Genomic DNA, 17175 nt, shown 5'->3' on the forward strand with positions numbered 1-17175 from the left:
TCAGTAAATCAACCAACCAGTTCAATATTCTTCTAGTAGCTCCTAAAACATTTTGCGCCACATCTGGTTGTCAGTTCCTTCCACTAGATGGTGAGTTCCTTGAGCCTAGTGTTCGGTTTATGAGACACTGTCCTCCTGGCACCCAGCATAGTGCAGACACAGAAGAGACACTTGAAGCAGTTTGCTGAGTGAATACTTGCAGGGAGGTTCCTCACAGTCTGAGTCTTTATTGTGGTTTGTATTTGTTTTCCTGATGATACAAGCCTGTGTCATAAAGCTGTATGCCCAAAGTATAAACTAGGGTGAAGTCTGACAGAAGCATCCAAAGAACTTAGGCAGAGACTGAGGTTGGAGGATCACTTGAGGCCAGGAGTTCAAGACCAGCCTGGGCAACAAAGTGAGACCCCCATCTCAATTTTTTTTAAGATCCTGGGGAGAAAAATCAAGAAGCCCATTAAAATGCCTCAAGGGAATTTTTCAGAGCTCAAAAGGAAGGGAATCCCAAGTCTAATTTTGTCTGAGTGTTTGCTGTTTGAAAACCAATATGAATTTTTACATTTTTAATGCAAGTATTTGAATAGCTAAGTCATCTACAGTGTATAGAAGTATAAGTTGCAAAAGTATACCATTGAAAATTTCCTTTCTACCCAGGGCACTGAACAGCTGCAGAGTCACCCACCTATAGACTATGATGGGAACAGCCCCTCCATAAATTGGTAACTCAGCTGCTTCACTCCCAAGCCTTCCTCCTTCAGCCATACAGTCCTTTTCCCCAGAGACAGCAGATAATATCAGATTCTTCTATTTCCTTCTAGAGGTAGGCTATCTGTACATGTACACAAGGAGATAAGTGCATGTATTTTATAAGTATGTATATTTTATAAGAATGATTTTAGTGAGCAGAATCAATAGAAAAAAATCAATATGAAGCAGATGAATGAGAAGACTTGGAACTATAAAAATGTCAAGTGGGGAGAAAAGGTATCCAGATGCAGAGTGATCATTCATCAGAAGGCAGAAATATAGCAAGAAATCTATCTACATAAAATAAAAAAAAACAGTGAACAGTGGGGTCACAGACCCATCTGCCCATGAGGATGGGCTTTTCCACAAAGCGAATGAGCGTTTGCATGGAGAGTCATGGGGAATCTGCAGCTATTGAGTCAGTGAGGGAAATCATGGTGGCCTGCCCTTCCAGGACACGCTGTGTTTGCGGGAATGTGGGCATGTTTTGCTCTGGTGGCATACTCACTCAGAGACTCATTGGCATTTGCCCACCGTCACCTTGGCCATTTTCAGAACCCTCCCACACTCCTTTATGCTATTTCAGTGAAACAGGACATTCTATCTTTCATATCAAAGAAACACGCCACTCATTGGCCAAGGAGCCTGAGCCAGGATGAAGCAGGGGCCATCCATTCTGAGGAGCACTACCCCAGTCCCTGCTATGCTGTGGCTAAAGCACCTTCCTCATGGGAGATGTTCTTAGCAGTTAATTTATGTGAGGTTGACTTGGGATAAACTGGGACAGGACAAGTCAACCAGTTAGTCCTGTCTTCTGGAAATAGCAAAATTTTGCTTGGGATCAGGGAGCAAGAGAAAGCTAGGACATGGTTATTTGTCAAGTAAATTTTCAAGTAATGATGAGATTTGAACCATACATGAGGCACCAGGCAAGTTTCTGACTTTCTAACCAGATTATATTAGAAATATAGGACATCTACCCACACAGAAAGGTGACAGGCAGCACAGGATCCTGCCAATGAGTGGAACATCCAACAATTGTGATAGGCTTCAGAGAAGTGAGGGGTTTGCTTCTGGCTCTTGTGGAAAGGAAGGTTTCACCTAGAAGTCTCCATAAAGACTCCACTAGGGAAGGTTCTCTCCTTCTCCTGCCCTGCAGAATCTTGCAACAATATGGTGGATACAGCCAATGAAATGTCAAAGAAAGAAAGTAGCTGGCTGCTCAGGTAGGCTGCATGGGAGAGCAGCATCCGGTGGGGCCATGGCAACTTAGGATTTGGCGGGCAAGTGTGGAGAATATTATAATAAACAACTTCCATGTTGTCAGAGAACTCAGTTCATCAAGCTTAGGGGAAATGATGCACCACAGTGACCTATCAATACCTATCTTCCGATTTACAAGAAGTAGAAGTATATTTTCTAATGGCCAGAATGATCTTGTCCACTGATACTACTTTATTATTATTATTATTTATTTTTTAAATCGGGGTCTTGCTGTGTTGCCCAGGTTAGAATGCAGTGGCATGATCATGGCTCACTGCAGCCTTGAAATCCTGGGCTCAAGCAATCTTCCCACCTCAGCCTCCTGAGTAGCTGGGAATGCAGGCCCATACCACCGTACCTGGCTAAGTTTGTTGTTGTTGTTGTTTGCAGAGACAGTGATCTCAAACTCCTGGCCTCAAGCAATCCTCTGGCCTCAGCCTCCCTAGTGGCTAGGATTACAGGCGTGAGCCACTGTGCCAGGCTCCAGATGATTTTGCATTTCAAAGAATGTTAGGGCAATTATAGAAGATTGTTTACTGAACGTGCAATCAGGGCAAAAGACTACCTTGAAGGATAACTTAATGCATCATCCCTGCCCCCACAATATTCTTGCTGAATAGACTACACACACAAAAAAATGCTGGTATCTGCCATATTCAAAGTCTCCCCTTTGAATAGAGCAGGAATTAAGATTATTAAATTCACATAACCCCGGTCCCCTCTGTATATATTATATGAATATCATTGGACACATTCCACAAATATGAATTGATTATTGGGTGGGGTCTGGTCACCTTGACTATTGCTGGATGTTTTCCAAATATCCTCATACACACTTTTAATAACAGTGTGCAGAATAGCATTTTTGCATATTTCTTTTATATTTTTAAACTTATTTTTAATTTAAATTCAGTAAAATTCATTCCTTTGGTTCTTTAAATTTTGACAAATACAGAGTTGTGTAATTACCACCAGAAGCAAAATACAAAATATTTCTATCAACTTCTCCCCACCTAATATTTCCTTGAGTTATACTTTTAAAATAGGTTCTTTCCATAGATGGCTAACCTCATCAATTATGTGTTGATTCTCAGCACTTTTGCTTGCAGATTGTAATATTTTCTGGTACTATCTACCAATTCTGGAGCCCACCAGACTGAATATGCTGTCATTTTCAGAGGTGGACAAAAAGAAGGTTTCTAACATGCATATGTATTTTTTGTGTAGCTAGGAGTAACTTTATCAAATTTATTTGTCTGTGAACATGAACAAACAACATATATTCTAAAGATATTCCCTCCAAAGAAAGTTGGAGAAAAATTCTAACATTCTACTTAGAGCACCATCTATTATAGATATACTAGCTCTGAGGTTGGAGAAGAGAACTGCTAAGTCATATCTCCAATTCATTTCCTTCCTTTAAATGGGTCACGAGGACAGAGATAACCCCAACACGCTGGCAGCTGTTCCAAGCTCAAATGATTATATTCACTCCTGCTTTCCAGAAACTAGGTCTAGGTATTCAGCACTTAAAAGAAAAACTTCTGTTTCCCATATGAAACCCACATCCATTTTAACCTATGCAAGTTAGTAGCTGGATCTGTTGTTGATAATTTTTTTACTAAGAGCTTCTTATCAATGTATACATTTAAGATACACAAATGGTAAACATGCAAGTTAATTATGGACTATTTAAACAATACACAATTGTTTATATTATGTCTTTATATTATGAACATATTATATTATGTCTTCGTTGTATTTAGGAACTTTCAAAAAATTGATTTTGTGAGTTCAGTTGGCTATTTCACATGTGAACAAGTTTCATCAACAATTCATGTTTTCTGGCCACCTAGAGGACTTGGCCCACATCATGGGCTGACAGATTATTTTTATAACAAAATGAGAGGAATTGGGGTTTATAAATTAAATGGGGGCCAGAAGGGCATCTGAAAGGGTCCTGGGGCCTGCTCCAGCATCAGGTTACCTCTTTTTGGTTCTACCACTGACCCAGAGAGTGACGAGGCAGAACATTCACTTTTTTGACCACATACTGCTCTATCTGCCAGCTATCTTTCGAGACCCTTCTATTCCTGCCAATCACAGGAATGCCAGACTGAATCATTACTTGCCAAACATCTACAAATGAAGAACTCAGCAGTATAAGTTCATATATATTAAGATAATTATGCTGAAACGTTAGAACATTACAAGACTTAAAAATCCCTCTTCAGAGGAGCCTCACTAGGAGATCCTTTGTATGAACACAGAAGATGACTGCCAGTTCATGTCTCTCCTCCTCTGCCTGCCTGTGGTCTTCCCCACCCCCTACCCTTTGTTTCTCTTCACACTGCTGTTTATTCTCACCAATTTCCTTGACTCTCACCTTTTCCCTGCTTCCACCTCTGTTGAGAACAGAGCTCTGGGGTACATCACATAAGTAAACTGCCACTCTCATATTACAAGGGAAGTCAGGGCCTCCAAGAGTAAAATGTAACATTTTCCAATGAAAATAGGAAAGCTTCAAGGAATGAAGAGTTCATTTTCTCTCTTTCATGGAAGAGTGAATATTCTTTTGTGAATTTCAGGACCAACAGAAGTCAGTGTGGTGGAGGAGAGATAAAGAGATTTGCCCCTGGCATGCTGGCTCACTGTGACTCTTTCAACATTTACTGGAATGACCTTTGATTTGAATGAGAACCACAAAATACCAGTAATTTTATCTGGGGAATATTTATATTTTGGTGCAGTAGGTGAATTCCCAATTAAAGACCATTATTAACAGCATATTTCCCCCCAAACTAAATGTGGTTTTGTCTTGGTTAGGCCTTGGATTTCTCTCATTGGTCCTTACGGGTCAAAGAGGAGATTTTGGTTTTGGTTTTAAAATTCATTCATTCCCTATTTCCCTATTTCTTCGTAACGAACTCCTATGCATAATAGCAGTTAAGGAAGCTATCTGAGTCCCAGATTCCTTTAACACAGATTAACCCAATAGGTTCCTTTTTAAACTACTTGTTTCTTGATTTATAGCCTATTGGGTTTGGGTGATGCATTGTAGAAAGCCAGGGACCTTAGAACAATGTCTGACCATAACAATGAAAATGTATGATTATTTCAAAATCTTCTCCCTCTTATTAGTACAAAGAATGGGCTGCTATTAATTTCCCAAACATTTTTTTAGGTGGAAGAGTGCAGGGTGACCACCCACTCTTGCTTTACATTTCCCTTTCTCAATCCAGGAATCTTTCTTTCTACCCATGACTGCCCTTTGGACTTTTCAGGAATCTGTTTTCTGGCTGGGTTGCAGAATTTGGTGGCACTTTGATAATGGCTCTCCAGTGTTAGTGTAGCCAGGATTTAGGGCTTACCCTGAATCTGAGAGTTAGTTCAGAGAATAGTGCGCTTGAATGAGGAGGGTAAGCAACAGCTCATACAAAGCCTGTGTATCAAGTTCTTTTCATAATAACTACCTAATAACTTATAGATGTGCTGATGATTTCATTAGGGACATACTGAAAGTCATCCACAGTCTAAATAATGCAAGATAAAATCATACATTTTAAAACTTCATGGGGAGACTTTAAAAACAAGAACCACCCATTTCTTCTTTCATCCCAAAGCAGTTGATTGGGCATCTACTTTGAGCCACGCACCATCCCGGGAACTGAAGATGCAGCAGTGACTAAAACAGACCCAGTCCCTGTCTTCACAGTCTAGCAGGAATTGTAAGAGCTGGTTTGCTAATGTTGATCCAGCACTATTCTAGTGTCTGAGACTTTGGGTTTGACAAACAGGTCCTCCTGTCCCTAGGAAGGTGACCTCTGACGTTAGATGTGGGGCATTGTTTCAGTTTCTCACACACTGGCTGAAATAGCTCATGAGATCAGCCTTTGCTTCAAATCCTCATTCATCAAAGCAGACTATTATTAACATAAGCTTGAAAACATCTCCGTAATAGCAAAAACAGCCATAGAGAAGGGATGGGGAGGTATTCTTTAACTGTATGGTTTATTGCCACATGGTATGAATAACTCACCCTAGCCTTATCCATGGCCTTCTTGAGTGTGGCTCACCTTCGCTGCTGTGACAAGACCAACTCAGGATAAATGGGTAAAGTCTTGGTTAACTTGCAAGGCAGAGGCCCAGATGCCATCAGTGGTGATCAAGAGCTTCAGCTTAGAAAACAGACATGATGTCAGACAGCATCAAACCACTGATCACAACCCAGTCCCCCTCTCCTGTCCACTCTTTCTCACTCCTTAAGGGCAGCATACTGTCTAGTGTTTAACATACTTTCTCACACACATTGTAAATTTCCAACTACCCTATGGGGATATCCTAACTTCCATTTCATGAATGAGAAAATCAAACCTCAGAAGTAACTTACTCAGTCTCCCACAGCTGCTAGCACAAAGCCCACATTCAAACCTAGACCTTCAGGCTCCAAACCAGCACTTTTTCCATTATCCCACACCCAGCGGCTTTTACATTTTCAGTTCTTCTTTCTTTTTGCATGTTGTTTCAACTCTTCCTGATGTGGAACTGTCTTACAACCTGCTAGTTTTCTCCAGGGCCTCTGGAGGCAGCCATGGATCAATGACTTAGCAGGGCTTGCCCCACCTCCTCATGTTTTGGGTCTCCTAACCAGATTGCCATCCCCAAGCCTCTCCTGCCTCCTGCATAAGAGTCCTGTCAGTTTTATGGGTGCCTGTGGGTCTACTGTAACAAATAGAGGCGAGCATGTGGGTGGTACACATTGCGGTTTTCTATGAATCTATTAATATTTTTGCGGAGGACACCCTGAATTTTAACTTGACTGATTTCAAGATAAATTACCTCCTCAGGGAGATATCCTTCCCGGCTTTTCCCTTCAACACTCCCCTTCCCCAGGATGGATTTGTTTGCTAGATTTTGTTGTTGTTGTTGTTGTTGTTTTACCATCTAGGGCTTCTCCTTATCACCTGGTGCTGGTGCTCAAAGGCAGGGATATTAATAGCTAGAAGCAGCCACAGCTGATTTCTGTCTCAGGCAGGCCAAAGGGAAATCAGATCTACTTCTCCTTGACCTCTGTAGGGACTGGTGATGATCCTTAAGGTCCTTATGCATCTGTATTCAGAAAGGGACTGCTGTTTTAAATGTCTGTAAAAATTTCCCTGGATAGATCCTACGTTTTTTTTTTTTTTTTAAGACAGAGTCTTGCTCTGTCGCCCAGACTAGAGTGCAGTGGTGCAATCTCGGCTCACTGCAACCTCCGACTCCTGGGTTCAAGCGATTGTCCTGACTCAGCCTCCCAAGTGGCGGGGATTACAGGCGCCCACCACTGCACCTGGCTAATTTTTGAATTTTTAATAGAGATGGGTTTCACCATCTTGGCCAGGCTGGTCTCAAACTCCTGACCTCGTGATCCACCTGCCTCGGCCTCCCAAAGTGCTGGGATTACAGGCTTGAGCCATCACACCCGGCTGAGATCCTACTTTTTAAAAAACTTTCTGGGTTTCTGATTTTATTCTAGTGTGCACAGACTACTATTTTAAGAGTGGGAGAATCATTATATATACACACAGAAACTGGGGGAAATTAATATTATGAGATTAAAATATATAAAAAATTAAAATGTATGCACCTAAAGTCTCTGCATTTGGGGACATAATTGTGCCATTTATGTTTAAAAAAAATAACCACATCATCTCTGTTCAACATTTTTTTTTTGGCTTTACCAGGACAATGGTGATAAAAATTCAAATGCTGAAAATAACTATGCTTTTGAGATTAACATTATATTAGGGGTATATTACAACTCCTAATGTATTAAAAGGAAAAAATTAGTTGATTATGTCATAACTAAAAACAAAAATATTAAACAAAGGCAATAATAACGTGCATAGACTGAAATACCTTCCGTTTCAAAATTAGTGATAACATTCCTTTCCAAGTCAGTAGCTTTCCAGTATAAGCTACAGCCCGTTGTATAAAGATACAACACGTCATTAGCCACGTCCTTAAGAAGAAGTACCTTCTTAATAATAAAATACACAGGAAACTCAGTGCATTTTGGCTCAGGTTCTGACATGTTTCTTTTTCGCTAATTCTCAACCCAAGCTCTCTAGTATGTACTAGGAATTATTGCCTCTTTTAATCAGAGCAGAACTTTAAAAGAGAACCCGTTTGCTTCTCGATGGGCTCTTCAACGGTTTGCCATAGGTACTTGTAGTCTGGAAGAGACTTTTTCAATCTGAGCAGCCTTTCTACTAAAAGAAATTTATCTCCCAAGAGGTTATAAAATCAACTATGTTCCAAATGAAATAATAAGGAAAGGATCTGCCGTTTTCCCCTCCAATTCAGCAGGACCCATTTAGTCTTGTTGAAAGTCAATTATTTTTATAGATGGAACAAATTCTTGGGCCTGGGCCACACCCTCTATAACTCTATGTGAATCTAGAGATCAGAACCTTCTGGATTGCAAACTAAGAGATGAATTAGTAAACAAGAAAAGCCATCAAAGAACCTCTATTTCCCCATCCTCCTGCTGGTCCTTTCTGATAGCAGCAGCACAACTCTCATTTCACTCACCCACACCCCTCCGGGTCTCATAAAGCTAGACATTTCATTCTCCCACTGCCCTCGTCACTTCCTATAATTGCCTGGCCCTTGAGGCAGCAGTAGAAGAAGATCTAGCACTGCAGTAAGAATCTTTTAAGACACAGGTTGGGCCTCCCATTTGCTGAACACACAAGCTCTTGCTCATAATTACTAAGCCCCAAACCCATGGTTAGAAAGATAAGCCAGGGCTATCTTTTCACTCACATAAACGCAAAGCAAGTATTAAGTATTATTTTTTAGTTATCTGTCCAGTTTCACAAACAGCTTTAAATAGTGCCCAGATAGTTATATAATAAGGCACATATTTTTTCCTCATTGGATTGTTTGTGTATAGACTAGGTAACCAAACAAAAAAAAGGCTCATTTTTGTTTTAATTGCACTGCAGCTCTCAAGCCTCCCAAAAAGACACACATGCTATTTAAGAATTTAAGAATATCTGGATCATTGTAAAAGCTGTATCTGACTCACCAAGGATCATAGAAAATCACTGAAAACTGTTGGCCCTCTCACCCCTGGGACCTTCACCCCATATTGCCTTGTTTGTAGACAATCCTGGGGGCTAGAGCCCTGAGTTAGTCTAAGACTCTATATCAGCCCTGTCTCCACTGGCCCTACATCAGACCTTACACCTGGCCAAGCCAACTGGCTCCATGGGAGCCTCTGATGAGCAAAAGGGATAATCCCATTCAAACTCAGAGGATTTGGGTAGAACTGACCCTCGCTGGAAATGTGGAGTTGCACTTGGTTCATTCTGTCAGTATCTATATGAAGAAGACAGAAAACTGGCAGGGCCAGACGCAGTGGCTCAAGCCTGTAATCTCAGAACTATGGGAGGCTGAGGCGGGTGGATCACTTGAGGTTGGGAGTTCAAGACCAGCCTGGCCAACAAACCCCATCTCTACTAAGAATGCAAAAATTAACAGGCCATGGTGGTGCACGCCTGTAATCTCAGCTACTCGGGAGGCTGAGGCACAAGAATCACTTGAACCCAGGAGGCAGAGGTTTCAGTAAGCTGTGTGCCACTGCACTGCACTTCAGCCTGGGCGACACAGCCAGACTCCATCTCCAAACAAAAGAAAAAAGAAAGAAAGAAAACTGGCAAGGAGACATGTGAAAAACACAGCCCCTGGTTCAGACTCTAGTCCCACCACCAGCTCTTTCAGACAGGCCTATGTATGTCATCAGGACCCAGTAACTGGCTGTGTCAGCAGGGGAAGTGTCAGGCACCACAGGAGTCACCAAGCCTGCCCTTTATTTTGACACCTATCTGAAAGGAGAGACCTATGTGTGGCTTTATTTCACATAATAAAGGAATATTTCATTCTAGCTTGCTTCAGGTTTAAGACTGTAATGTGTGCATTGCCAGGGTGACTTTATAACATTGAGCTACTCGACATGCTTTCTAAAATCATGTTTATGTCATTAACTGAGTAGCATACCTTACTCAGAGTGGATATTCAGAAATGATTAGATCTGAGTTAAGCATTAACATCCCTTCTCCCATGAGGCTTTGAATATCCTCATTTCCAGCAGCAAAGGTCCAAGCAAGGGAGTAGCAGTGAAAATTGGTTTCCTCACACACACACAAAAAAAGACCCTAAAAGTCACTTTCCAATCACCATTAGTAGATGCAATTACATCTCAGATTGAAAAGCTGCAGCAGAATGGGTCTGGTGCTCACTCCTTCAGTGAGTACCTGTGTAACCTGAGAATGTCATTTCATTTGTCTGGACTTTGGTACCCTGATCTTAAATGGGGACAATGACCAGATGAGTTCTCAGGTTTCTTCCCAAACTAGTCCACTTCCCTTCCTACCATCACCCCTTTTGGTTTTGTGGCTGGATTTACACTGGAGCCCAGTTCGATTCAGCCCTAGGGTCACCCCAAGAGGCCAGTGCTACCCATATTGATAACTGGATTTTCAAGGAGAAAGAAAAGCGATATTTTGAACAGCCCTAGGATAAATGAGGGTTCATATTAAGCAAGTATTACTCTTCATAAACTAGTACTGATAAATAGCCAGAACCCTTAAGGGAAAAGAGGATTTAAAACAAAACCAAATCAAAACACACAAGTTTATTTCTCTTTAAAGGAAAATTGCCAAGGATGCAGAAGGAAATGAAGATGATCAAAGATGAGGATGTGCATTTCAACTTGGCTGTGAGGAAGACCCCCTCCTTTCCCCACTGCCTGCAGCCAGTGGTTTCTCGGGGAAAGGCTCCCCAAAGACACCCCTTCCCAGAAGCTCTCCGAGGGCCATTTGCCCAGTTTCGGTATGAACCTCCTCCAGGAGACCTAGATGGGTTCCCCGGGGTCTTCGAAGGAGCGGGGTCTAGGAAACGGAAGAGCATGCCCACCAAGGTGCCCTATAACCACCCTGCAGAAGAAGCCACCCTCGCCCTCCACTCCGAGGAGAACAAAAACCACGGCCTTCCCAACCTCCCTTTGCTGTTCCCGCAGCCCCCGCGCCCCAAGTATGACTCTCAGATGATCGACCTGTGCAACGTGGGCTTCCAATTCTACCGCAGCGTGGAACACTTGGGGGGCAAGACCGTCAAGCAGGAGCCCATTAAGCCCAGCGCCGTGTGGCCCCAGCCGACGCCGACTCCATTCCTGCCCACGCCCTACCCATACTACCCCAAAGTCCACCCGGGCCTCATGTTCCCCTTCTTCGTGCCGTCGTCCTCGCCCTTCCCCTTCAGCCGGCACACCTTCCTGCCCAAGCAGCCCCCGGAACCTCTGCTGCCCCGGAAAGCCGAGCCCCAGGAGAGCGAGGAGACCAAGCAGAAGGTGGAGAGGGTGGACGTGAACGTGCAGATCGATGACAGCTACTACGTGGACGTGGGCGGCGCGCAGAAGCGCTGGCAGTGCCCCACCTGCGAGAAGTCGTACACCTCCAAGTACAACCTGGTCACCCACATCCTGGGCCACAGTGGGATCAAGCCGCACGCGTGCACGCACTGCGGGAAGCTCTTCAAGCAGCTCAGCCACCTGCACACGCACATGCTGACCCATCAGGGCACGCGGCCCCACAAGTGCCAGGTGTGCCACAAGGCCTTCACCCAGACCAGCCACCTGAAGCGCCACATGATGCAGCACAGTGAGGTGAAGCCGCACAACTGCCGCGTGTGCGGCCGCGGCTTTGCCTACCCCAGCGAGCTCAAGGCCCACGAAGCTAAGCACGCCAGTGGGCGCGAGAACATCTGTGTGGAGTGCGGCCTTGACTTCCCCACCCTGGCCCAGCTGAAGAGACACCTCACCACGCACCGAGGCCCCATCCAGTACAACTGCTCCGAGTGCGACAAGACCTTCCAGTACCCGAGCCAGCTGCAGAACCACATGATGAAGCACAAGGACATCCGGCCCTACATCTGCTCCGAGTGCGGCATGGAGTTCGTGCAGCCGCACCACCTCAAGCAGCACTCCCTCACCCACAAGGTACCGCGGGGCCCCTGGTGGGGTGGGCGGGGCCTTGGGAAGAGGAGTGGGGCCATGAGCAGACCCCTGGGGAGCAGGACGCCTGTGCCGCTCTGCATCTGACCCCGAGGAGCTGGGCAACCCCGGATAAGCCGTCCCTTGGCTAAGCCCTGAGGTCCTTCCTCACGTTTAAATAGGAGAGAAGGATTCTCAACCAAACCCTTTCCCCCACCAGCCTTCTAGACTCTAAGGTAGGCCTAGAAATAAATAATGCAGACGTTTGCAGAGGAGGATGAGGAAGGATGCTCCCTAGCCTCCAAGAATCTTGCAGATTCTGCTTCTAGAAACTTCATCCAAGGCACTAGAATGAGTGTGTCATCAGACCCTAAATCAGCTCTGTGCCTGGGATGTGCCAGGGAGCACCTTCTGGAGAATTCTCTTGGTCTCGTAGTGTTGAAGCAGTGGAAAACAACTTTTTGCATTGTTTTCTCCCTCAACTGTGAGACCCGCTTCATATGCAAGCTCTCCAAGGGAAGCAGAGCTTGGCCAAGGCTGGCAGGGCCTATGCCTCCCTGTGTTGAACCCGTTCCTAGTTGGGTGAAGGGCCCTGTGGTTTATATTGTAGGAGGCATGAGAAAGCATCCTTCTCTGGTTTTGTTTGATCTTCTCCGTGCTCAGGTCTTCAAGGGGAAATACAGGCCCAAGAGTCTAAGTTCAGCCCAGTTTGCAAACATAGCCCTAGAGTCATTCAGCCTGAACTAAAATAAGGCCCTAGTGGTGTCCCTGAAATCTTACCTCAGCTAAACTATGGAAACTGCTTTGAGCCTCCAAGAGGGAGTTTTGCCCCCACTGACTCCTACTCTCACACCCTTAACCTCAAGTGGTTTTCTTGGCAGGAAAGACTTCTAGCAAGCCAGAGCTTCTAAAGCATTCTTTAATTCTGAAAGGTCAGCAGAGGACTTTGCCCAGTCAAGATAATGTTTCTCTGTGCTATAATAGGTTTCACTTGTTAGGTTAGGACAACACACAGGGTATTTTCTGGCTCTGCAGCTGAGATGAAATGTGTGGCTGCCTTGTGGGCTCTGCACAAACAGGTCCTGCCCTACAAAAGGCACCTGTAGATACCATCCAAAGGGGAATCACCTGCCAAGTGCAGGAACCATCAACAAAGGACCCAGACTGGGATTCAGTCGCAAGGGGGACCATTCGCTAACTTCAGGGGCTCCTTTATATGTGGGAAAGGAATCAAAAGTGCATTTTAGAGTATATAAAGATCCTGTAAGATGGTAGAAAATGAAGTCAAAACGGGAGAAACAGCCTGGTGTCTGAAATAAGTTTCATTTGAATTAGAAAACAAAATATATTTTAATGAGAGGTGTAAGCAAACAGTGAGAGGTAGTATTTGTTGAACACTTGCTGTATGACAGGTGTTTCACTCTTTATTCAATCCTCATTTACTTCTCAACAACTCTAAGAGCTACTCCCCATCTGCACTTGAAGACACTGAGGCATGGCAGGTCACTCAGGAATCTCTGGCACAGGCATCTGTGCCTTGGCCACTCTATGGTGAGCACTTCCTCTTTTCCACCTGCTTCTCTGTTCACACCGCTGACCACCTGACAGACTCCGACTCTGTGATTCCACTGATCTTATCAGAGAAATAACAGCTTCCTTTGTTGCTTCAAAGTTGTGTCCAGGCTCCTGCTCATTTGCATTCTAGGCCAGCCCACAGGTGAATCTTACTTTGGACACAGAATTCTCTTTAAAGAATTCTGAAAACAGTGATAAAAAAATTCTCCTTGGTTTCAGGACAAATGGATCAGAGCCAAGCCCAGAAAAAATCTTGAGAGAAGAAAGATGCTAAAATAAAATTTAAAATCCATTAAGAAAATGTTTTTCATAAATTTTATAATTTTAAACTCAGTGTTTAAATATGCACTACATTTTAAAAATTCATCTCCTTAGGCAGAATCAAAGTTGAATTTCTAAAGGAGGTTGATTTCTAGGTCTCCTTATTAATATAAATGCATACTCATGTAACATCATCTGGACTAGACAGTGCTTGAGTTAGAAAGAACCCCAGGGTTCTCACGACCCACCACTTCATCTTGAGATGAGAAGCCTTCATTAAAAAAAGCCACAGGACTCATCTAAGGTTTTACAGTCAGGGAATAGACAGGCAGAGACCTGAATCCACCCTTTAGTACCATGGGCCCGCCAGAACTGCAGAGTGATTCTTTCTTACCTTGACTCAAAGTAAAGAAATGGAAACATAGACAGAGAGAGTCAGAGATGAGCTTAGAATCCCTCCTTCCCTCCTTCAGCCACTATGACTATCAGGCAATATGGATTTCATCAGGTACAGTTGTTAACTAAGCAACTTGTTCCAATCCTATGGTAACTTTCAGTTTAGTGCCCTGGTTCTCTAAATTTTTGTTCCCAAAAGTCATTCTGGGTCAAGACCTCTTGCAAAGGCCTTTGCGGGGAAGTAATGGATAGTCAGGATTAGTGAATGCCCGGCTTAAGCTGTGAGTCCCTGTAAATGCTCTCAATTAAGGGCCTTGGTTCAAACACACCTTCATGCACAGAAAGGAAACAAGAAAGCCTCCTGTCCTGTTCCTTAATGCAGAAAGCTATCTCTTGCCAAACTTCTTTATAAGAAGGAGCTGGCTTAGGGGAGGCTCCATAACCATGTCATTGTGGAGGTCAGTGTGGCCTGTGGGAACCCAGGGGACCAGCTTGAGAGGGTGATTATCAAGTTGTAATTTACTGAAGTGTGGATATAAGATGTTCTGGGATTTTCAAGTCCGTTAATGAGAACCCAAGAGAACACTGGTTTCCATCGAGTAAATAATAATATCATTTTGGAAGATTTTATTTTTTCATTATCATGAAAGCTGGATTATAGACTCGTATTGCATATCAGCCCACAGTGCTCTTAACAAAAGCCTGTTAATCCTCAAGAACTATCACTAGAGACTTAACCCCAGCAGCAGCTGGAACAACGAAAGCAATAGCTTTCTTTTCCTCTAACAGCCTGGCTAGTTTATGGTTTTCAGAAGGGGAAAAAAAGGATTATATAATCAACACTTTTCAAGAAAATAGCAATTTAACAAGGCTGAAGCTACACCATTTGAAACTCAACATCTATCACCAAGCTCTTTGTGGATTGATGTAGCAGAGAGGAAAATGAAGTCTATGATCCTGATGAAAGCATGCTACCTGTCAATCACCACTTTTCTGAATCTTCCCTCCCTGCAGGGTGTGAAGGAGCACAAGTGTGGAATTTGTGGGCGGGAGTTCACCCTGCTGGCCAACATGAAGCGACACGTGCTGATCCATACCAACATCCGCGCCTACCAGTGTCACCTCTGCTACAAGAGCTTCGTGCAGAAGCAGACCCTCAAGGCACACATGATCGTCCACTCTGATGTGAAGCCTTTCAAATGCAAGGTGGGCAGTGGGACTTGAGAGGAACCAGAGAGTTGCGCAAATGCCTGATAGGAAAGGGTCCCCAGGGAGCCTTCTACTCTATTTCATCAGTGGGGCTACGGGGGCTCAGAATAGGTCCGTGGCCAACCCCAGGTCCCATCTGCCACTCTGCGCCTCTGCACATCCCACTTATGTCATGCCAGGCTGGAGGTCCCTAAGGAGCCTGCCCTGTTTGTCTCACTATGGCATCAGTGCCCAGGGGTGGAGCCAGGCACGAGGGAAAGGTCTGAGCGTGGAAGGCCCTTTTGAAGAAGGAGGCTGTTAAGGGCTGCAGGTGATGTGGAGAGCCTTTGTTTTAGAGAGGAGAAAGCAAGTTTAGCCTTCTGCTTACAAGGCAATGAACAGGAAATAGAAAGGAGTCAGAGAAGCTTCTAGCACAGCCTCCCCCCTGCTGCTGCCTCCACTCCTCTCCTTGCCTCTTGACACTTGGGCTGAGCCATATGTATACTTTGAGGGCAGGCCTCCCAGAGAGGATGAGAGGGACTTCAAAGCTAGCCCCTCAGAGGCCCTCAGAAATGCTTGCTGGGGCTGTGGAATAACTGTGAGCACAGTCACTTCAAGTGCCTTTCACCTACTGCTAAGTGCCATGTAGCACAGGGATGGAGCATCTTAGTTAAAATATCTGTTAGACTAATTTGGTTGAGTTTGTATTTCATCAGCTGAGAAAATGTGTGAGCTGGAGATTGGTAAAGCCCAAGGCGCTGATGGGCATTACTCGGAAATGCTCTGGCTCCCCGAGGCTGTCCCCACCCCACAAGAGTGTTTCCTCTCTCTACTTCTAAAATGAGGAGAGAGCATTGGCCATGACTGGGTTTAATCCGAGTGATGTACTGGCCAAGTGTCATCCGGTCATGAAGAAGGCTGAGGGGGAAGAAGAGGGAAATTACCACATTCAGATATCATTAGAGCCCTTCTGTTTGAAATGGAGGTTTTCTCTCTGTGCTACTGGGTGCCTAATCAGGTTCAAATGATACTCTGCTGATCCACACTCCTGAAGTGGGGTTCCCTGCTTCCAGGGGCTGTTCCTGCTTTAATACCTCTGCAGTGTGGCCCCACTTGAAGGAATCCCCTGTGAAGCTGACTTCTTTCCTGTGTTGGCAACTCTTGGAAGGGGTGAGGGGTCAGACACCAGAGCTTCCCTAGACCTGTGTGGGCATTGTCCAGAGGTGGGAGAGGGAGGCTTCTCCCTCCAGTCCTTTTCCTGCCACCCACTTCTGTTTCCCCTCCTTTTCTTCATGTTCCCAGTGGTTTGAAAGTCAATTTACATCCGTCTAAAGCGAGAGTCAGCTTCGTGCAGGACAGGCCACATATTTTTCAGGACTCAGTGCAAAATGGAAATGCAAGACTCCTTGTACAAACATTACTGGGAGTTTCAAGATGATGAAAGCAGAGCATTAAGCCAAACTCAGGAGCTTTCTGACTATGGGACCCTGTGTGATATGCCCATGAAGTGAGGCCTTGGCTGCATGCAGCGATGGACTCCATAGCCTCCTCTTCTCTCTCTCTTTGGGGACTTCTTTCATTTCCTTCCCACTTCATTGAGCCCCTAGAGCACTTCACATTTCACAGAGCTATTTCATCTTGTAAAGGGTTTGCTGTCTCCTACAATGGAGTTACAAGCAGGTCTCTTTGCCATTCTTCATTCCTTATGTTGA

At 44.4% G+C, this 17175-nt stretch overlaps 1 protein-coding gene across 1 annotated transcript in view; it reads left to right on the forward strand.

The window, feature by feature from the left end:
* ZNF366 (zinc finger protein 366) overlaps positions 1–17175 on the forward strand; it is a 67680-nt gene that overhangs the window by 35807 nt on the left and 14698 nt on the right. The window contains exons 2-3 of the mRNA XM_011985218.1: positions 10704–12049; positions 15290–15481. Of these exons, the coding sequence (XP_011840608.1) occupies positions 10718–12049; positions 15290–15481 (1524 nt within the window). The 5' untranslated portion in view covers positions 10704–10717. The remainder of the gene's footprint in view (positions 1–10703; positions 12050–15289; positions 15482–17175) is intronic.

Source organism: Mandrillus leucophaeus, unplaced genomic scaffold (assembly GCF_000951045.1).
Source record: "Mandrillus leucophaeus isolate KB7577 unplaced genomic scaffold, Mleu.le_1.0 Scaffold281, whole genome shotgun sequence".
Taxonomy (NCBI): Eukaryota; Metazoa; Chordata; class Mammalia; order Primates; family Cercopithecidae; genus Mandrillus; species Mandrillus leucophaeus.